Source organism: Danio rerio, chromosome 17 (genome assembly GCF_049306965.1).
Source record: "Danio rerio strain Tuebingen ecotype United States chromosome 17, GRCz12tu, whole genome shotgun sequence".
NCBI classification, from domain to species: Eukaryota; Metazoa; Chordata; class Actinopteri; order Cypriniformes; family Danionidae; genus Danio; species Danio rerio.
The window spans coordinates 54,757,459-54,780,740 of record NC_133192.1 but is presented as its reverse complement, the minus strand read 5'-3'; the positions used below and the strand labels follow the sequence as shown (position 1 = coordinate 54,780,740).

General features: G+C 36.9%; 1 protein-coding gene across 10 annotated transcripts in view; it reads left to right on the top strand.

Moving 5' to 3' along the window:
* kif6 (kinesin family member 6) overlaps positions 1 to 21,651 on the top strand; it is a 69,892-nt gene extending 48,241 nt beyond the window's left edge. For 3 of the 10 annotated variants that reach the window (XR_012392737.1, XM_073927284.1, NM_001423671.1), the window contains 3 exons: positions 881 to 949; positions 7,643 to 7,758; positions 11,545 to 12,064. Coding sequence is in view for 3 of the 10 variants with exons in the window: in XM_073927284.1 (XP_073783385.1) it covers positions 881 to 949; positions 7,643 to 7,758; positions 11,545 to 11,561 (202 nt within the window). In the remaining 7 variants the exon portion in view is untranslated. Of the gene's footprint in view, positions 1 to 880; positions 950 to 2,155; positions 2,287 to 7,642; positions 7,759 to 11,544; positions 12,065 to 17,094; positions 17,210 to 17,304; positions 17,472 to 19,492; positions 19,662 to 20,906 lie in introns of those variants that run through there. The other 7 variants (XR_012392734.1, XR_012392731.1, XR_012392736.1 and 4 more) reach the window with 4 other exon arrangements.
* Positions 21,652 to 23,282: the final 1,631 nt, after the last annotated feature.

Here is a 23,282-nt window from a genome sequence, read left to right as displayed (position 1 = left end):
ATCTTTGCGCTTAACAAACGAATTTTTTTTAAATCTTACCATTTTGAACAATTTACTACTCTGCGCTTTTGCTAAGCTAACCGTCTCTATTGGCATTAACATTTGAGCCTATTACATTCAGAGATGTTGTTCATCCACATTACACATGAACTAAAGTTTAAAATGTGATATCGTAAGGGACGACTCCTTTAAGGCTGGGTCTTGTTAATGTGTTGATGTTCCTAATTGCATAATGTTTTCTTCTGGGGTATCATTAAAGATTTGCACTTCCTGTAATACTATGACCATCATTCCCTTGTAAAAGCCAATGTCATACTAGGGGCTGAGTGTATGCAGCCCCTAGTATGACATTGGCTTTTTATAGGCCAGAGTGCCAGTAGAACAGGTGTCCAGGCATGTTGTGGCAACAACAGTTGCTTACTGTTCGGGTTGGGAATGCAGCCTTAGGTTCGTACAATGTTTTAATTATGCACTGACATGTCAATTGCATGTACACATGGCAGTTTTTCTGCAAAGGTTTCATAATTTCTGCTAGAGAAATGTGATAGTAGCCAACATTAACTATACATAAGTTGCACACAGCTCAAATCATAACTGAGGCGAGCTCAATCATGCAGCATATACTGTGAGCCCTCATGACAGCTCACGCTTCGGTTCAGCTGAATTTTCCTCTTTGGTTTAGCTGATTTTGGACTGGTTCAAGAAAGCTCATGTGGAAAGATATGTAAACATTGACCTTAACTCTATATGTATGTGTAAACAGAATTATGTTCAATAATGTAGCAGTTATTTGATGTTAACATTTTAGGTGGACTGAACTCCTATTTTGTGTGGAAATGTGTTGGAATTGCTTAAACAAGTTTGAACCATTTTTGTTTAGGAAAAATAATCTCAAAGATGATGAATCGGATCTTCACGAGGGGAGGCAAGGAGAGATCAGAGATAAGAGGTACGATCTGATGATTGTACAAAACAATAAACATTGAAAATCAGGGGTGCAAGCTACAGTACTTCAGTAAATATACTTCATTATTGAAATACTAATTTTGAAAAGGTACTATGATACAGGTACAAAGGTAATAATATATATATATATAGTAAATAGCACTTCATTTAGATGACAAATTTCAAATAGCTGTAATAAAAATATTTTGACTCATTAATTTGAAAGTATTTTTACTTCCAATGAAAGCTTGTTTAAAAAAAACATTTATTGTTTGACTAATACAATACTACACTACAATACTAATATAATAGTATTATTACAATAATAATAGTAATAGGAATACAATACAATACTAATATAATAGTATTATTACAATACTAATAGTAATAGTAATACAATACAATACTAATAGTAATACAATACAATACAATAGTAATACAATACCAGGGTTCAACGCTAAGAATTTTTTCTACTGATCCATTCGGGCCAGTGGTTTAGATTTTTACTGGCCCCACCAAAAAAATAAATAAATAAATAAAAAGAAGTTAATACTTTTTTTGCCAAATATTTTAAATAATATGTCAAAAATAACGTCTGTAAATCTAGCATTTCAAAAGTTAATAAATGGTTGAGCAAAATTCTTAGTGTTATGCAAACAAAACATCAAACGTCATCAGGGAAACGGTTTGAATTTCTGCTTAGTAAAAAAAAACTTTAGTGTGCCATTTGGGACGACACTACATACATATACTATACTGTTGAGTAAGTGCATAAGTACATAGTGCATAGTGTGCCATTTGAGACGCAGCTTAGGTTATGGGGAAAAACAGCATGCTCAAAACATCACGGACGAACCGAAAAGCAATATAGTATCTACGACATCACAGAGAAGATAGCATTTAAAGACTTAAAAGCACAAACTTAAAATGCACGCAATTGACAAAAAGTCGCAGGCAAATTAAAGTTTAGTGACAAGGCAGCACTGTCCTGATCGGGCCAGTAATGATCCTGTCTACTGTCCCAAGTGTCTCTCACGCTGGCCCTGGGCCACCGGGCAGTCCTTATTGTTGAGCCCTGAATACAATACTAATAGTAATACAATACAATACAATAGTAATACAATACAATACTATACTATACAATACAATACAATTGTAATACAATACAATACTAATACTAATACATCACCTGGCTGATGTGCAATTGCAGGGGTGCTCAACCCTGTTCCTGGAGATCTACCATCCTACAGAGTTCTTCCTACAGAGTTCAGCTCCAACCCTGATCAAACACACCTGAACCAATTAATCAGGACCTGAACAGCACTTGATAATTACAGGCAGGTGTGTTTAATACAATGACTGTAAAAAATATGGACGACGCGACAGCCCTTTTTCCCATTGAACGCCTTGAGGGCAAAACGCCTGCTTGACGGGCACAAACTGTCGCAAAAGACTGCTGAAATTGGAGCCTTGACATGCGCAGAAGGATTGTCTGATGGAGCCAGAGGAGGAGCCGCGAAAATGAGCAGAGTCGAGCTTCCAATCAAACGCTTTATGTAAAATCAACTACGCCCCCCGAACTTCTCAGCATGCGTTTGCTGTCATATCAACACAAATGGATGTAATAACGTTAACAAATATGAGGGTTTTATATATTCAATCGCGCCAGCTCCAGGCCGCATATAACTTACTTGCGGCGTCGCAGGCTGATTCCGGCTCGCATGCGGCAGAGCCTGCTCGCTCGGCCGCCGCATCTGGCTCGATTGACTCGGGCTGGAATTGGGTAGTGAGTCCAGGCATCCGGAGTAGGTCCAGCAGAGGTAACATTAGTCAGTCTGAGCTCTAAGAGATAAGTCTCCGGCAGGCGAGAATCTAGCCGGAACTGTGTTTTGCTATCTGGGTGGCTAGGCGTGTATCAGCAAACTAATAAAGCCCGAAAAAAGCCCTGAACTTAGCGAATAAACAGTGTTCCACCAGGATCATGTATGTCAGAAACTATAGTTTACTGCTGAACTCATTTTGTCATGGTAAAATAACACAGAAATCGAATAATAACATTTCAGTCTACTTCAGTCTCCTGCCGAAGCTCAGACGCCGCGCTTTGAGAAACTGTCAATCACAGCTGTCAATCACGATGACACGCCTAGCATTAAATTACTGCTAAAAACAAACTGTTTACAAAAATGAAGATCTGCACCTATTTCAGCACAATAACCAGTGCCTTAATCGACCAGAACTATCTTTCGGGACATTTTATTGCAAGTGTAATATTTTTTTTTATTTGGGCTCAAGTCTCCTTCATTAACACGGAGGAGGCGGGCTTTATGACTTGTACTGCAGCCAGCCCCCAGGGGGCGATCTAACGGCCGAAACCTTCACTCAAACGTAGGCTTGCGGCACACTTGGTTTAATATGGGTTGCAACTGAAATCTGCAGGAAGGTAGATCTCCAGGAACAGGGTTGAGCACCCCTGTGCTATTGTATAAATCAACTTTTTGAGATTAGAAACTTTAGAAGAAACATACTGAACAGTATTCAAGAAATGTGAGTTTGTTTAAATGTTTGTGCAAATATATTCTGTATGTACAGTGTGCATATGTACTTTGTGTACATAAATATGTACACTGATTTCTGGCCTGGAGCGGTATGGTGGCTTAGTGGTAAGCACTGTTGCCTCACACTGCCAGTTGTCATTTCTGTGTGGAGTTTGCATGTTCTCCCTGTATCCACGTGGGTTTTCTCTGGGTCCTCCAGTTTCACCCACAATCCAAAGACATGTGGTATAAGTGGTTTGAATAATATTTTCCCACCTTAGACACTGTCTAGCCATTGAATTTTAGTCTCCTGACATCACAACCTAAATCTAACCTAATATTAACATCTTATGATGATGTGTGCCTGCTGGGCAATAACTCGATGCACTACATAATGTTACGTTTACACACACATGTACATATTACATGCAAATTTATCAGCTTTTCACAGCGTGATACTCACTACTCTTGAGTACTTTTAAAAGGTCTACTTTTTACTCGTATTTTGAGTAATATTTACAGCAGATACTTTTACTAATTCTCTACTTACACTAGATTTTTAGGCAAGTAATGGTACTTTACAGTCTTAAGGATTTGTTCTACTGGCCTGATCGGGCCAGTGGTTCAGATTTTTACCTGCCCTGCCAAAATTTTCACTCACCCCACCAAAAAAAGTAAACAGCTATTTCTTAGCCACATACAGTATTTTAAATAATGTTTCAAAAGCCAAACATAATTGTAATATAATACCTACCCTTTTTTTAAGCATAACTTTTTTATGTAACTGAAAATAAAAACAATTGTGATGTAACTAAATTTGACTCTGAAGACTGGAGTAATGAAGCTGAAAATTCATCTTTAAAATCACTGGAATAAATGATTAAATTAAATGATAAACAACCTTTGAACAGTTATTTTATCATGCAATAACATTTCACAATTTTACAATGTGTGCTGTTTTGTGATGAAATAAACGCAGCCTTGGGTGCGCTCGCAAACTGAAGAGCAGGGAGCGGGTATGAAGATGGTTGCACCTTGGGTTTGGTGCGCATGGGGATTGAACCAAAAAGCTAGCTGGACTGTACCAAAAAGCTGAAGAGCAGGGGAGGGGTGGTTGGGGGTGGGGGGGGGGGGGGGGGTTTCCAGGAGACAGAACAATACAGGAGATAGGCGGGAGATGGGTCTGAAATACTAAAATCACAAACACAAACTGTTGTTGTGTGAAACGCTGGAGGAAGCTAGCATCAAATGGTGACGTAACAATGCTAAATGAACTATGCACTATGACATGTTAAACAGGAACATGAAAGAAACATTTAAAAAGCAACTTATATAAACACCTTATTCATTTTATTGTCTTATTCAGATTAAGGCAAATATTTAGATTACCGATGTCCATGTAAAATGTAGTCAGTGTCTCATCAATGTCTTCTTAGCCATGGAGGGTTTTTTTTTTTGTGTTGTAGTCATCAGTGCAGGTCAGTCACTCAACAGACTGGATCCAAATGACCATGTTAATATTACAAGGGAGGGACAGACAGGCAACCAGAAGCGTAGACGCCATTTTTCTTACAATGTTGTATTTGGAAGTATTCCCAATAGCCTTGATTAATGCAGCCTAACAAATCGTTGTGTCAGTGGGCTAGGAAGACCGACGAACTAATGTCAGCTTTAGATATTCTCCTATTATCAACTGCAACAGAATCTGGGAAGCTAAACCATTCAAAACGTTGTGATTAATCAGCAGGATTTTAAAATATAAGCACATTTGTCTACAGAATTTGCATCTGAGGCACAGTCATCATTTAAATGTATTTGACTATTAGCCGTATTTGATCACAAAAAAAAATCATTAATCATGGTTGCTGACCATGTCGATTGTAGGTGTACATGGATAGCCAAACCTGCATGATTTGCCAAATGCCTATTACTTTTACAGCAAAATTAATACTCAAAATGATAAATATAAATATACTAATAGATTTGTAGTTATGTTACATTGTAAAAATAGAATGAACATAAAAACACTCTAAATACATCTAGACCTGCTTTTTACCAGCAAGCAATATCCTTTAAATGCTGAGCTGTCAAACATGACAACTGCCAAACTCATCTGCGCTTTAAATTTGATCTGGAGTGGCAGGCGCTTTACCCGTTTCTTTCTGATCGTTTCAGCTCCGCCACTTGATGTTTACATTAGAGCTGACATCCTGATTCACCTCAGGGCATATGTAGAAAACCTGTAGAACCTAGTATGGGCACCAATTGCTTCAGAACCTCAGGTTCATTAAAACCTCAGGTCAGACCAGTCCATTCCAGAGGTCTGAAACCCTGACCAGTGAACAAGAGATAGTTGTGCCAGCCTATAATAAAAGGGTTCTCTATTTAGCTCAACATGCTATGGTCAAACCTTAAACTACACACTGGGTTTTTCCAACTAGAACTGAGCCTCACCCTGAAAGTCACACCCTTCCTTGAATTGTTACTGCATGCAATCCATGTCCTGTGCTTGGCAAGTGACATTAAAATTTCCAAAGCCTGCCAGCTGGCATAGGTGATCTGCAATGACTTCCATTACTTTGAACTTTCTGTGCCACTCATTGAACCCATCCCTACTGCAATGATACCAGAGGTTATCTTAGTAAACACAGTGTTAACTGCTTCATTTAAACTCATTGCACTCACATCTGTCACACCAATAGTCAAAGAACAAGTGTAATAAATGAGCTCACTTAGGATCAACACCTCACCTTGTACACCATCACTCATCACTCCATAACTTAAGTGGTTGGAGATATGATACTTCCCTCTACAATAGGGACAAATGATGTAATGACAGATGAACCATACTCGAGATGCAAGTCTAACAAACCGTGAATGATGCTGATGCAATGACTCATCACCCATCTGCCCCATTCTCAAAGCAACCAGCAATTGGTGCCCTACCATAGACTATAGAAAGCTAAATCAGCAAGTGCCATTGTCTCAATGGCCAATGACGCAACTGGAACAGGATATACCCAAACTCAAAGGAGCAACCATCTTCTCAACACTTGAAGCGACACCTGTACATCCAAATGATCAGCACAAGCTAGCATTTTACATTCTACATTAAACAATACACATTCACAAGGTGACCTTTTGGCTATGTCAATTCACCAGATGAATTTAACATCTTCTAAACCAGTGGTTCTCAAATTTTTTTCATCAAGTACCACCTCAGAAAAAAATTGTCTCTCCAAGTACCACCAAAATGAGCAGTATTGAAATACAGTAGTGTAGTAGGCCCAGTAAAGCAGCTACAACTCTGCACAGTTAAAAAACGTGGCAAATTACCTCAGAAATATAGGCTATATGTCATATATGGCATACTATATACATCATTTTTGATACATTTTGAAATATATGTAGCATGTACATGCCATATTTCATTCCTCTGCGTACCATTACAAGGAAGCTCGCGTACCACTAGTGGTACATGTACCACAGTTTGAGAATCACTGTTCTAAACAAAGAATACCCAGATGCTAGAGTTAGAACCTTACCTATGTGGATGACATCTTGATGAAAACCACCAGTGTCTGACCACCTAAAGGAGATAGACTTTACACATACACTTTGACCAATTTAGCTTTTTCGATTCACCTATACAACATGTGGGGGAAACCGGAGCACCCAGAGGAAACCCACGCAAACATGGAGAGAACATGCAAACTCCACACAGAAATGCCAACTGACCCAGCCAGCGTTCGAATCACCAAACTTCTTGCTGTGAGGCGATCGTGCTACCCATTGCACCGTTATGCCCAAATTGAGTAATATCAACAAATTAGTTCTCATTCACACACATGCAACGTTTTTTTTTTTTTTGAGGTATCAACACACCTAAACTATGTTTTAGTCTTCTGAAAAGATTTTAAAACCACTTATACAAAACCACTTGTACAAGATGAACAGCCAGTGGCTTTTTCCCAACTATTTGCTGTTTTTTTGTTGGTCTGACTTTCTAGTAATTTTGAATAAGAATGTCAGCTAAATAAATAACTGTAAATTAAAATGTATGAAATAATTTTGCCCAATTTTAAATTACAGATAAATGATAAGGAGACTATGTGGTAAGTTCTGTCAACACCTGAATATCATTTTGTGTTGTTGTGTTATAGATCCTTGCCCTCATGTGATTTCTCATCAACCCCTTTTTTATTAACCGGAGATAAAAAGACTGATGCAGATATAGAGGCCTTCATCAGAGCCAGACACAACCTGCTCAACAGCACAGGTATTGTTCATAACCTCTTACAAACTAGGATCACATACAGAACATTTAAAAATGAAAGTGAAATCATTTAAATATTAAAGTGAAAATATTTTTGGTGATGATAAAACACAAACACTCATGCAGTGGCCAGTATGCAGACCTTAACATCATACATCACGGGATCCCTTGGATAAAATAAAAGAACGACTGACAGCTCCCTGCTGAAAAAAACAGCTTAAACTAGCCTAGGCTGGTTGGCTGGTTTTAGCTGGTCGACCAGGCTGGTTTTAGAGGGGTTTTGCCCATTTCCAGGCTGGTTTCCAGTCATTTCCAGCCTGGTCTTAGCTGGTCAGGCTGGGAGATGACCAGCTAAAACCAGCTTGACCAGCTTAGCCAGGCTGGGAGCCCAGCCAAAACCAGCTATGTCCAGCTTAAACCAGGCTGGTTAAGCTGGTTTTACTGGATTTAGCTGGTCATTTTCCAGCCTGACCAGCTAAGACCAGGCTGGAAATGGCTGGAAACCAGCCTGGAAATGGCCTAAACCCCTCTTAAGCCAGCCTGGTCAACCAGCCAACCAGCCTAGGCTGGTTTAAGCTGGATTTTTCTGCAGGGTAGATGTGAAAAGGAAATTGAGGTGGAAAGGGGGTTATAATAACAAAGGCTGCAATATTAATATATAAACATATTTAGACAAATCCGTCTGAGAGCAAATGCATAACCCAATCAGCAGTGCCCAAACTAACTGCAGAGGAGTATTGCAGAAAAAAGGAGATCAAGAAAGCCGGGATAATGGAAAAAGTCAGGTAACTAGTTTAATGGGCACCCTAGCACCTACTATATTTATGAATCCTCACACTCACTGATCTAATGATCATAAAGTCAGCCGAGTTCATGGCTCACAATACGGTTGACGTCAGTTCTTCAGTTCCCAAGTGTGCCAGTGCCAGTCTTCCAATGTACAAAATGGCTGCCACCAGTTTTTCAATCCACAAGATAGCCACCTCCAGTTTACCAGCTCACAAGATGATAATTGCCAGCCTGCTGTGAGCTCCCATGACAGCTTCCTGTCCGGATTTTTGTCCAATCATGGTTTCTGTTCCTGAATTTCTTGAATCGCCATTGCCTGAACAACAAAAATTATATCACTGCCAGAGCCTCTGCCAGAGTTACCAGAGCTGCCACCATCTTCAGATCTATTACTGCCAGAGCCTCCATCAACACCAGAGCCTCCACTGTGAGTCGTTGATGCCACGCCCGAGCTCCAAGTGTGGCCACCAGTGCCAAAACTACAGCTGCAAGAGCTGTCAATGCTGCTGACTGAGCTCCAAGAGTGGGTGTCACCAGAGCTATAGCTGCAAGAGCTGTTGATGTTGCTGCCTGAGCTTCAAGAGTGGTCAACGACACCAGAGTTACAGATGCCAGAGCTGTCTGACCTCCCAGAGCCATCTGATCTGCCAATGCCTCCTGATCCTGAGCCCCCTGATCCACCTGTGTTTCCTGACCCAGAGCCCTCAGATCTGCATCTGCTCCAAGCTCCATACACAGACTTTTGTTTAAGTTGGCTGTTGTCCATTTGGTGAATTCATAGGCAACTCTTTAGTCCAGATGAGATAAGACACAAGCCGACAGCACAGTTGGTTTTCAACGGGGATAGCTCTTTGACATTAGCCCCTTTCACACAGTGATACCGGTAAATTTCTGGAAAATTTCCGGAACGACTTTACCGGTATATTGAAAAAAGCGCTGTTCACACAGGCGAGGACGTTACGGAAATTTTCCGGAAAAGAGCATTCACACATCCATTCCAAAATACCGGTAAATTCTGACATCATTCACCACAAATGAGCTTTAAACGGCTGCGCTTGTATTTGTAAACATTTGACTAAATTACAAACTCTGTGGATGATCAATATTGTGAACAACTTTCGCAGGATCACTTTCGCATGTCGAGATGTTCATAATATGTGCGTGTGCAGGCGCTCATAGGCGCACGCAAAGCTTGAAGGTAAACAAACAACGGCTTATCATAAGCATCTCATCGATGATTATTTACACAGTTGGCATTAAGAAGAACATATAAACATTATCTGACTAACTTCTAGCAGCTAAATGTGTCTGGAAAAATATTCAAAGGCTTTTATTCTCACAAACCGCGCGGACGTAAATGCGTCTGACTGTTGTGATTGGCTAAAGCAGACGTCTCACGTCAGCACGTTCTAGACGTGCACGCGCTTATTACGGGAATCTTGCTTCTGCATTCACACAGCGCAGCATTCCGGCAAATTGCCGGTAATGTTACAACTTCTCTTTCCGGAAAATAGCCAGAACGAATTTACCGGTATTTTCAAAAAGGACCTGTTCACACATACAGACCTTTCCGGAAAATTGCCGGTAATTTTCCGGAAAGGTCTGTATGTGTGAAAGGGGCTATTGACTTGGGGTGTCCCTGCCCTTGTGCCCTGACACTTGTGTGCCCTAACACTCGTCGACTTCCCTAAGCATTACTCCTCAGAAAGTCCCTGCCACAATTTAAAAATTTGTTCCACCTGGTCAATTGAACGAGGGAAGTTTGCAGACAATTAACAACATTACAGAAATTAACAACTTTTATTTTTAAAAGAGTTTTTATATGCATCAGTATTGATTTTTACATTTACCTTTTTACTGTCTTGAATGTGCTAAAGAATGCTTGACAAGATTGAAAATAAGTATATATCTGTTACAAAATGTTTATGTTTCTATTTAACACTACAAATACAAATTATTTGCTACTATTAACTTTGGATCATACAGAAAACAATGTAATGCACTTCAAGATATTATTACATGGGAATTTAAATATCAATTCTATTTATTTTCATCATCACTATTACTCTTTTATTCTTTGCCTACCAACCTGTATTTATTGATCATGATTTCCATTGATTATTTCTACGAAATAAGTTCCAAGTTACTCATTGTTACCTAAAATTAAATAACTAAATATAGTAACAAAAAAGTAACAGCACTAAAGCAGGTATGGAAGCCCATTTCTGCCACTGAATACATTTTTTGATGTTATTGTGTCATATAGAAAGGTTATTAAGTCGTTATAACTCACAATTGTGACTTTATATTATAGAATTCTGACTTTTTTCTCAGAGTACTGACTTCATAACTCATTCTGAGATACAAATTCACAATAACTATTTTTATTGTTAATTCAGTGGTGGGAATGGGCTTCCATAGGAATCTTGAATAGGCTTTCAACTAAAATCGGGATCAGCTTGGAATAATTGTAATTTTCTGGTAATAATTTTTTGCATGCAATATACAATCAGTCTGTTATGAAACCGTTGTTAACCATTTAAAGTGAGTTTGTTAGCATGTGAAAATAGTGGTAATTTGCCACTTGAAGAGTATGAATGACGAAAGTGTGAGTTTTGAACACACTGAATTTTATGACAGCAACAAAAAATTATTCCGTTTGCTCTGCATAGGCTCACGTTTTACTGATTGTGCGAACAGTTGAACTTGTGGCTTGTTAATGCTTTTAATGATTAAAATAACTTGCTTATTGTGTCATTCCAAACGATTCCGTATGGCTTCGCAGATAAAGCTGATAACCCTGCATTAAAATACAGTTGAACGGTTAAAGTGAACAGAGCAAAAACCCACAGTTAGTAGAGAATTTCTCACCTGTATTGTCAAATGTGGAGGGTTTTCTAATGTTTGCTTTCTCTACAATAAACTTTGAGGCATATGGATGGCCTTATTGTTAGTATTTTGATTTATTGATTACAACTTATCTGTGTTATTTTGTTTCAGGAGAGACTAAGCACTGAGAAAAATTACGACCAGGGAACAATGAACACATTTTTGTATATTGTACAAACCCGCATGGTAACCGATTTTTTATTTTATTTATCTTGCTTAAAATAAGCAGCATGTATTTCAGTGTTATGTATATACTGTAGCAACAGTAATTTTTACAAGCTTTCAAAAAATCTTAACCTGATCAGAAATCTGCCAACCTCTTAAATGTTTTTTTACACTATCTATATAGAATTTGTACTCTAAAATGGTAATATTTGCTTATTTTCTATACTCCTGCTTTATAAATCTGTCAAATGATTTATGTTAATCGCGTTATTCGTGTTATAATCACGTGACAAAGTAGCTCTTGTTCATTCAATCACAATAAATGTCTACTTTTTTGATGTGAGGACAAAGATTAAAGGCTTGTTTTATTAGGAGTGAAGATAATTGTAGTGTCAAAGAACTTTATTTAACAGTAAATAAATGCTGTTCCATGAACTACTGCTATTTATCATTATTAAATCTCAAATTGTGTTTGTTTCTTTCTTTCATTCTTTCTTTCTTGTTTGCTTTCTATTTGTACATTTAAGTTTCGTAACGGTGGCGTTTAACGTGCATAGAACTGTCTAATAATAGAATTGTAACGCAAGGACGCTGACAACAGGCGTGAGTTCTTTAGCATAAAGGTAATCCAAAATATGTGGTCAGAGTACAGGCAAAAGGTCAGGCTAGGCGGCAAAGAATCAAAACGGTTAAACAAAGCAAGGATCGAAACACGGCGAAACAAACAAGGAAGAGCGCTTTGTAATGTTTCATAGAGTAAAACAAAACTCAGCAATGTGTGTTGCAAAGAGAAGTGTCTTTATAGTCTAGTTGATGATTCATTAATGAGCTTCAGCTGTGTGTCTGTGTCATCATCAGTGATCTAGAAGAGGTGTGTGTGAACAAGTAAAATGGGATTTGTAGTTGTTTTGGTGGCAAATTTGTAGTTCTCCAGTGGTCTGTATGGACTAGATCGCTGGTGATTGTGACAACAATAATAATAATAATAATAATATTAATAATAATAATAATAAACAATTATATGACTGGTATAAAAAGCCATAAGCATGTATGATATTATTTCTTATCAGAGTGTCTTCTTGTGTGTAAGGTGTTATAGGAAGCACTGGGATACAGAACAGTCTTAGAGATACTTGTTTATTTTATCATTGCAGTGGTTTCGGTGGGTTTCTTCTCAGATAAACCTGATTGATTAAATTATTTTTTATTTCTTAACTTTAGCTTTTTTTAACCTGAGCTAAAACGCCATTTTTGGACATTTTTGCTATAATGATGCACTATTTTGCATGACTCTGAATAGATTTGTTTGAGAAATAAGGTTTTGAGCAGTCTTTTGCATAAGGGAGCAGCACATTCCTCCATCATATTGAACAGATTTAAGAGGCCTTTGCTTCCTTTAATAGATTTATGTGTTTATTTTGCTGACACTTTTATATAAAGCAACTTATAATGAATTAAAATTAACCATTTTATTAGATTGTGCTTTCTTAGGGAATCATTCCCTCAGCCTTATCTAATCAGATTTTTTTCTGTAATAAAATTTGTACCAGTCATTCCCAAATTTAAGTAAAATGAAGAGAACTGAATTTTAATAAGATTCACCTTTAATATATTAGTATTCAATTTATTGTAATATATATGTTGTGTTAAATATGAAAAAAATATTAATACATTGTAATTGCACATCCCAAAATTGCAGCATTGTTTTAAAGAATCAGTGCACAGTGAAGAAAATATCTTTGTTATAATATATATATATATATATATATATATATATATATATATATATATATATATATATATATATATATATATATACACACAGGGTGGGCCATTTATATGGATACACCTTAATACAATGGGAATGGTTGGTGATATTAACGTCCTGTTTGTGGCACATTACTAGATGTGAAGGGGCAAACTTTTCAAAATGGGTGGTGACCATGGTGGCCATTTTGAAGTCAGCCATCTTGGATCCAACTTTGCTACCCATTGTGTTGGATTGTCAATGCAACCCTCCTCTCCCAGAAGATTAATTGAAATGTAAATACTGTACACATTGTATATAGTATATACACGGCGACAAGCAGTAGGGGCTTGACACCACACTTTTCTTTTTATAAATAAATTCTCTTGTTTTTTTATAGTTAGCTATAGTCATAGTTAGTTTTAGAGTTAGGAAAGTATTTTATTTGTTTTTTATTAGGTTTATTTAATATATTTAAGTGAGTTTGGTGATACGTTGTATCTGTGAAAGGCTGTGAATACTTGGGATTTTTCAGGTTTTTTTATTTTATAAATTTGCAACAATTTCAAAAAATCTTTTTTCACATTGTCATTATGGGGTATTGTGTGAAGAATGCTAGAAAATAAATGAATTTAATCCATTTTGGAATAAGGCTGTAACATTAAAAATGTGGAAAAAGTAAAGCGCTATGAATACTTTACGGATGCACTGAATGTGCTAGCCAGTCAAGGAAGAGAGCACCAGTCCTTACTGTGTACTCTCATCCAGTACCTCACAGTATGATGCAGGGGCATGAATGAAAAGTTAGTGAATGAATAAGCAGAGGTGGCCTGTTGCCTAAAAAGTATATCTTCTGGCGTCTGTTCGCATGCACAATGTGGGAAGTGAACTACGGTTTAACTTGTCGCAAAACATAATGGCCAAAATCACATAAGATGCCACGATGAACCCAAACTGTTGTTGTGTGAAACGCCAGAGGCTAGCTAGCATCAAATGGGGACGTAGCGAACTATGTAAAATGGGAACATGAAAAGAACATTCAAAAAGCAACTCATATAAACACCTTAATCATATTATTGTCTTACTCAGATTAAGGCAAATAATTTGATTACTGATGTCCATGTAAACGTAGTTAATGCCAATGCCAAAGAATACGCTTTTTAGATTATGACCATTCTTTCCTCCTTCCTTAACTCATCTTTCCCTGTTTCTTCTGCTCTTCTTCAATTAGCATTGCGTTTGCATGTCAGTTTGTAAGGTCAGAATCTAGAATTCATTACACAGGGGTTGATTTGCCTGTCACGTAAACAGAGTAAATCCACACCCAGTAGCACGATCCTGCATCGGCAGACAGGAGAGCCAGGCAACCAAAGGCACCATGCTCTCCATGTTTTCAGGAAGGTTATGTCAGTTTCTCAGTGTAACCCGGTTACCTTCTATCCTTTTTCTTGGAGTTTTTTATGTCGCTTATGTTCTTGTCGGAGGGCTGGTATTCTGGAAGCTAGAAGGATGGTATGTGTTGCAACAGATTGCTCTTTTGAAAGAGAAAAGACTGGAACTGCTTGAGAAGTACCCCTGTCTGGGTCAGAATGGCCTCAGTGAACTAGCACAGGTATGACTGGATATTGAGACTACATTTTTCTTAACAGTATGGCGCAGTGAGGGACTGTTTAGACAACTGTTTACACGCTTTTCAATATATGTTTAGCATCTATATTTTTCTGATTTATGTTTTATATTCATATGTTATTTCCAATGCAATCTCTCGGCAATTCGTAACTTTTTGATTTAGTAGCTAATTCGTATGAATTCGTATGATCTAATTCGTACAATTTAGTACGATTTGCTCATCACCCAATGACGGTTGGGTTTAGGGGCGGGGTTGGGTGCCACGCCTTCTTTTTAAAATCGTACATTTTCGTACGACTCGACTCGTACAAATTTGTACGAATTTGCCACTAAACTGACAAAGCGTAAAATACGTACGTTTCCACGTGAGATCAGACTGGTTATTTCATTGTCAAATCCTAAATTCCAAATTCCTGTAAAACTTTCTTCAAAATTCTCTCTCAATTTTGCAAAAAAACTAAAAAAATAAAATAATACTCTTGTACTGTTAAAAATAAAAAAATCTCACAAATTAGAAATAAAAATCTCATACTCTTGGTTACTGTTTGTATGGAGACCCGGAAGGGACGTGATGGTGGAGAAAAAAAAATGGGGGGGAAGAAAAAAAAATGGGTGGGAGAAAAAAACAAACAAGTGATAGGTATTTTTGAAAGTTTTTGCGTTCCCTTACAAACACTTCATACATGACAACCCTGTTTTTGCCGGGATTCTCCCGTATTTTACCATTATATCCTATTATTAGGTATTTACCTATATTTCTGTCATATTTTTAATCTTGAAAGCATGTTAAAATTATTATAAAAATGTCTGATTTTACGTTCTTTCCATTAAAGCTGAGCGTTGATCAGCGCCCCTCATATGCAACCTCTGAATCAGTGAATGCATGTATAAGCGCTGACTGACTCCCAGATCAGCTGTACACGGCATTTTAAAGAGAAGCTTAAGTGCAGGAAAATTTGGGATTCGGGTGTGCGTTTAAACAGACATATACACTTAATATGTAAACATTCCCGGACGTCCTGCATGTTTCATTTCAAACATAACTAATTTCCTCCTAAATGAACACAAACGGGTAAAGTATGGTTTCGTTCAGCACAATCTCATGGCAATTCGTAACTTTTTGATTTAATGGCTAGTTCGTATGAATTCGTACGATCTAATTCGTACAAATTAGTACGACTTGCTCCTCCCAATGACAGTTGGGTTTAGGGGTGGGGTTAGGTGCCACGCCTCCTTTTTAAAATACGACAATTTCGTACGAATTCATATGAATTAGCCACTAAACTGGCAAAACGTAAAATACTTACGTTTTCTCGGTAAGTGACACCTCTGTTATCAAACAAAACAAAACGAGAGATTCATTTCCTGCTCTTCACTTATTTGATAACAGAGGTGTCACTTTAAATATCGTGTACAGATGCTGATCTGGGATCAGTTTATCATACGGAGCGAGTCCGTCAGTCAGTCAGTTTTGAGAGGAAACGCAAAACATATTTGCGAGATAGCGAAAAACATCTTTGTGAGGAAAAGCAAAAACTTTCAAAAATATCTTTACCTACAACTAGGCCCACACGAAATCTGCGAGCGCAGAATTCCGCGGATTTTTAGCCCATCATTAATTCTGTTTATTTACTTGAGTAAACGTGTGTAAATCTATATTTATTCAGTTCTTTTAAAATTAATTACAGTTATATTATTGACTAATATGAAAATGTTCATCTGATTTATGTACAATGCAGTTTGTAAAGTAACATTTTCTGTCTTTTAGTAGAGATATTATATGAGACTTACTTTGTTTACCAAATAAAGTGAATCTAATTGGATTTGCATTTTAAACATTCAATAAAAGTTTAAAAGATATTATTTTTTATTTCACAAATTAATGTTTTAGTTGATACTGCCAAAATAATTCCGCAGAAATCCGCAGATTTTTACCAAAATTCTCCGCAGAAATAGCAAAAAACTTCAGAAGATTCCGTCTGGCCCTGTCTATCACTCGTTTTTTTTCTTCCGCCCATTTTTTTTCCACCATCACGTCCCTTACGGTTCTCCATATGCTTGTTATCGTTAGCTCATATATTACAAATACATAGTTCTTGCTTGTCCTCACTGTCTCAAAGATGATCAAATCTGCTTCCCTGAGTGGCTTGAGTCCGGACAGCAACGACACTGCAGATGGCCTCTGGAAATTTACCAGTTCATCTGTGTTTGCGGCGACAGTGGTCACAACTATTGGTGAGTAATGGGGAATGTATCTCTTTAAATTTGATAACTGAATCAAATCTGATTTGTTGTGTGGCACCCATTCAGTTATTTTGATCTTTCTGCAGGCTATGGGAACATAGTTCCACTGACAACAGCTGGTCAAATATTCTGTGTGATGTTTGCTCTTTTCGGCATTCCTCTGAATGTTGTAGTCTTGAACCGAGTTGGCAAATACATGCTGGCAATTGAAAGACATTTTTGCAATTTTCTGGAGAAAAAAATTGACAGAGGGGTGAGAACTAAACATTTTTTTTACCTGTCATTGTTGAAGTAGTGAGTTTATAATACATACAGAGCTCAGCATAATTGAGTAAACCCCATTTTGAAAATGAAATAGTTTTATCCACTTCTCAGTGAATAAAGGCAATGTATTTCAGTGTATTTAAACAAAACAGATTCATTAAACAAATATATTTATTAAAATAATATTTTAGTCACCTAACTTATTTAGAAATTGAAAGATAATACGATTAAATACAAGCATTCATTCATTCATTTTCTTGTCGGGTTAATCCCTTTATTAATCCGGGTCGCCACAGCTAAATGAACCGCCAACTTATCCAGCAATTTTTTACGCAGCGGATGCCCCTAAATACAAGCAAAATATTGAAAAAATTCACCATTTCAACATTTTTTTATTTTATTTTTCCCCTTTTTTTTATTTTTCCTCTTTAAATTTGTATTTCATATTTTTCTATAACATATACATTTGGCTGTACTAGTTTTTGGACCGTTATCGTAAGTTATTTTGTTAATTCCAGATTTGGCTTATTTACTGACCAATATAATGTACAGTTGATGTCAGAATTATTAGCCCTCTGTTTATTTTTCCTCCAATTTCTGTTTAACACTAGATTTTTTTCAACACATTTCTAAACATAATAGTTTTAATAACTCATCTTTAATAACTGATTTATTTTATCTTTGCCATGATGACAGTAAATAATATTTTACTAGATATATATGGCGGCAATTCAATGGCAAAATTAATCGAGCGCCGCGGTGATGTTTACGCGTGAAGAGAAGTGAACTGCGAGCACATTATAGGTGTACACGCGAGGAAACGACAGTTTGTGCACGCACAAGGGATCTTCACACACATCATCATTTGTGCGCATAATTTAGTTCTCTCCGCTCGCTCGCTGGTTCTTCTCTCTGCTCGCGCGAAATATTTTGGATTTTTATCAGTCCTGAAGCGGGACTTGGTTTACTTGTTGTAATCATTATTATTTGACAGTTTCTTGAGATTAAATCCTCATAAAGCATCTTAGAAAGTTTCTTATGATTATGACTTGCAAATTAGCCTATATATATATATATATATATATATATATATATATATATATATATATATATATATATATATATATATATATATATATTTATATTTACTGGCGTGATCATCATAATCTGCGTCCAATCCTGGCTAACTTCCGGAAAGGTAGAGTAACCAATAGCAGTAGAGATAACAAGTAAACCAAGTCCCGCCCCAGGACTGACAAAAATCCAAAATGTTTTGCGCGAGCAGAGAGAAGAACCAGTGAGCGAGTGGAGAGATCTGATCGTGAGGCTTGTTTCCTCTTAGTAGATCAGTTGAGCGTGCGCATGAAGATCCCCTGTGCACGCGCGAACTGTAGTTTCCTTATGTGTAGGCCTGTAATCTGCTCGCGGTTCACTTCTCCTTGGGAGTAAACATCACTGCTGCACTCGATTAATTTTGGCATTGATTTGCCATCATAGATGTTTTACAAGACACTTCTATACAGCTTAAAGTGACATTTAAAGGCTTAACTATGTTAATTAGGTTAACTAGGCAGGTTAGAGTAATTAGGCAAGTTATTGTTTAATGATGGTTTGTTTTTAATCGAAAAAATATAGCTTAATGAGGCTAATAATTTTGTCCTTAAAATGTTTAAAAAAAAAACTGCTTTTATTCTAGCCGAAATAAAACAAATAATACTTTCTCCATGAAGAAAAAATATTATCAGACATACTGTGAAAATTTCCTTGCTCTGCTAAACATCATTTGGGAAATATTTAAAAAAACAAAAATTAAAAAACAAAGTTAAAAAAGTTATAAGTTAAAAAAAAAAAAAATTTCAAATATTGTATAGCTTCCTATTTAAAAATATAAATTTAAAAGAGAGATTTGTGAGGGGTGTACTTATATACGCTGAGCACTGTAAAGGAAAACGTACACGCTTCTCTGTACGTGCATGCACGTTGTACCCATGTATCTGTTTCCTCCCACAGAAATGTGTACGGATATCAATTCATAGTATATCCTTTGTGAGTTCAGCGTTCTTGTACCTTGTGGTTCCTATGCTGCTCTTTAAAGAGTATGAGGGATGGAGTTATGCTGAAGCCATTTATTACTGCTTCATAACACTCAGCACTATTGGATTCGGAGATTATGTTGCAGGTACTGTAGTAGACTTAACATACAAAATAATTAAACAGTATTTATGTTCCATGTGTCAGATATATTCAGAAAAGTCATGGTTGTGTAACATACAGAATAGAATCAATATTTTCCTGGATTTGAATCTTGAACGTACCAAATAAAGAAGAATGCAGAAATTAAGACACAAATAAGATGCAGAATTTCAAAACGTTCATTTATGCCAGTTGAAGAAATTTCTGGTATAAGTACAGTATTATGTGCACTCTATTACACTGTAAAAAAATCGTAACTTTACAGTTTATTTCCGGCAGCTGGAGTGCCGGAAAAATTTATTTTACAGTAAATTTCTGTAATTTAACAGCCATTATTTTACTTTTTTTTCCGGCACCCTAGCTGCCGAAAATAAACCGTAAAATTACAGATTTTTTACATAGTGTATGTATGATACTGATGTATTAAAATTCCATTCCTAAATTAAGTCTGATTTAATCAATCCAGGCTCATTCTGAAAACGTAGTCCCACAGACGTTTCTGGAGAACGCAAATTATATAGCCGGGGGTACATACAGTACATATGGTTGCATTTAATTTTTTCTAACCGAACGGGGCGTTGTGACGCCGTTCCTTTTCGCGCTTACCAGCTGACAGCTAACCCCATGTGGAGGGCTTTCCTGCCACAACCAGTTTGTCCAGTTAGCTCTTCGTGTACGTCGGCAGACTTGAGAGGCAGAGAGAAGATGACTACAATGTTGACTGGGTTCGAGTCCGGGAAAAGCGGTTCCAGAAATTAGGTAATACAAAAACAAATACCAAAAAAATAAAATGAATGAGTGAATAACAGGGTAAGAATGTGGTTATATCCGAAAACGTGGTAAAAATCGGATGAGGGCTTTTCTTTTTCTGGACAGCTTTTGTACAACGTTGGTTGGGTTTTAGGGAAGTAAATGGGTGGGCGAGTCAATCAATCAAATTGGTTGGGTTTAGGAAAGAAGGAGGGTGGGTCTTTCGATTGGTCAGCCAGCCAGTCAGTCATTCAGCCAGTCAGACAGACGCTCTGCCTCTGGTGGGTTTACACGAGAACAGCGCAGACAGCAGAAATTTGAGATACGAAAAATTGCACGCATCGGCCCAGGACGTATTTCGCGGTCTCCAGAAACGTCCCCGGGACTACGTTTTCAGAATAAGCCTGGGTTAGATTTAAACTTAACATCTTTAATTTTGCTCTAGCCTAATAGGTATACCTTATTTTGTCTTTGTTGGCAGATCACAACCCAGAAATAAATTACCCTGAGTGGTACAGCTGTTTGATGGCTGTCTGGATATTCTTTGGCCTGGCTTGGCTTGCGCTTCTGGTCAATCACACTATTGATTTACTGGAAAGTCTGAACGCCTACCTGAGAGGAAGGCAGACTGGACAATCACAAACGAATGAGACTGAAGAAAAGCCAGAAAAAGGACTGAAAGAGGAAGAAACATGAGAAGTAGGTTACGGAAAAAGGAAAACATCCGATGGACAATTAATATCGGAACTATTAATTAATTAAAAGGTTTAAATAATTGACTTGACCCCAAAATGACTAAAACCATTCTGAGAAATCAGCTACTTAAATTGCAAACAGAGTTTATGGTTTACACAGTCATATAATTGAATCAATTACCTGGCTAAACATTTTTGGTTCGCACCACAAATCCCCATAAGTCTCACAATAGGGAAAGAAGTTTAGTGTTGTATATACTTTTTATTACTCACAATAACAAATTTATATATTTAAATATAATTTGGGGATATTAAACTGGCAAGCCAGGTTATAATCATTTTGATCATGTAATTGTAAGAGTGATTGATTTTTAAAAAGGAAATTTCTGTTGTTGATTTTTGCTGTGCTGTATGTTAAGGTTTGATTCCCCAGTCGTACATCAACTCATACTTTTCAGTCAAAACACTTTTGATACTCAATTTACTTGTAATATGTAAATCTAAAATAAACTGATAACATTTGACAATTTGTTTCAGCATCAAAACTGATTTTTTATTATTTCCCCACAGTATCATTACATTAACATTGTCACGCCATATACAGTTGAAGTCAGAACTATTAGCCCCCGTTTATTTCCCCCCCCCAATTTCTGTTTAATGGAGAGAAGATTTTTTCAACCCATTTCAGCACATAATAGTTTTATTAACTTATCTCTAATAACTGATTTATTTTATATTTGCCATGATGACAGTAAATCTTATTTTACTAGATATTTTTCAAGATTTTCAAATTTCTATACAGCTTAAAGTGACATTTAAAAGCTTAACTAGGTTAATTAGATTAACTAGGCAGGTTAGGGTAATTAGGCAAGTTATTGTATAATGATGGTTTGTTCTGTAGACTATCGAAAAAAATATAGCTTAAAGGGGCTAATAATTTGAAATCAAAATGGTTTTTAAAAAAGTAAAAACTGCTTTTATTCTAGCCAAAATAAAACAAATAAGACTTTCCCCAGAAAAAAAAAAATTATCAGACATACTGTGAAAATTTCCTCACTCTATTAAGCATCATGTGGGAAATATTTTAAAAAGAAAAAAAAATCAAAGGGGGGTAATAATTCTGACAACTTTACTCATGTTACAAAATGTGCAAAACTTCAAAGAAGAAAAACAGATTTATGACAGAAAACCATCAAACATCATGTTACTATGGTTACCTTCTAAATGCAAAGCAGACTTTGACTGTGCAAAACTGTATTTTATACCAAAAGAGAGACACTGAAAAAAAAATGTATGTACAGTGGATGATTTGCCATTGCAATCTGAACTCACTATATGGCTCAATATTTTCCACCTACACTTACAAACAACCTCCATAGACTGATATCTGTGTTGCATGTACATCAATAGCTCAAGCTGTGTCAGCTCTGTCACTGGAAGATTTAGTTCATGCAAACCCACTGACTGGGATTTCCATTTCCATTCACACAGCAGCAGGCAAGTATATAGAGGAATTTTCCACTGAAAACAAGTGCCTTGACACAAAAATACCAATGTCATGATATCCAGATTAGCACTGGTTGATAAACAATTTTAATCTACCTCTATTGGTTGAAAGTTTTATGAGTTTCTTTTTTCCATATAACACAAAATAAGATATTTTGAATAAATCTGTAATGTTACTGTAACGCTGACAAAGGGGTGCAGATCCAAACGTAGCTTTGCTGAACAGAGAATGGTCAGGCAAGCAACAGTCAACACAGGAACAAACCGATGTATATAGGCAATCCAGAGTCTTGGTCGATAAACAGGCAGATGTTCAGGAATAAACAAACAAGACAAAGCAAGGTTCAAAGACGGAAGGCAAGGAAAACGTGTCGTAATTTTCACAAAACTGCTCAACAAGACTCAGCACAGATGTGTGCGTGAGTGATCTCTTTATTGTTCATGTAATCAGTTCATGAGCAGCAGGATCTAGACTAGGTGTGTGAGTGGTGCATGACTGGGTCTTGTAGTACTTTTGCTGGCAGGTTTGTAGTTCGTTAGGGAACTGTGTGTTCACCAGCGAACTGCACAGGCTGGATCGATGGTGATCGTGACAAAACGAGGACCAGATGCAAAAAAAAAAAAAAACGTCCTTAGCCAAGTTTTACATACATCAC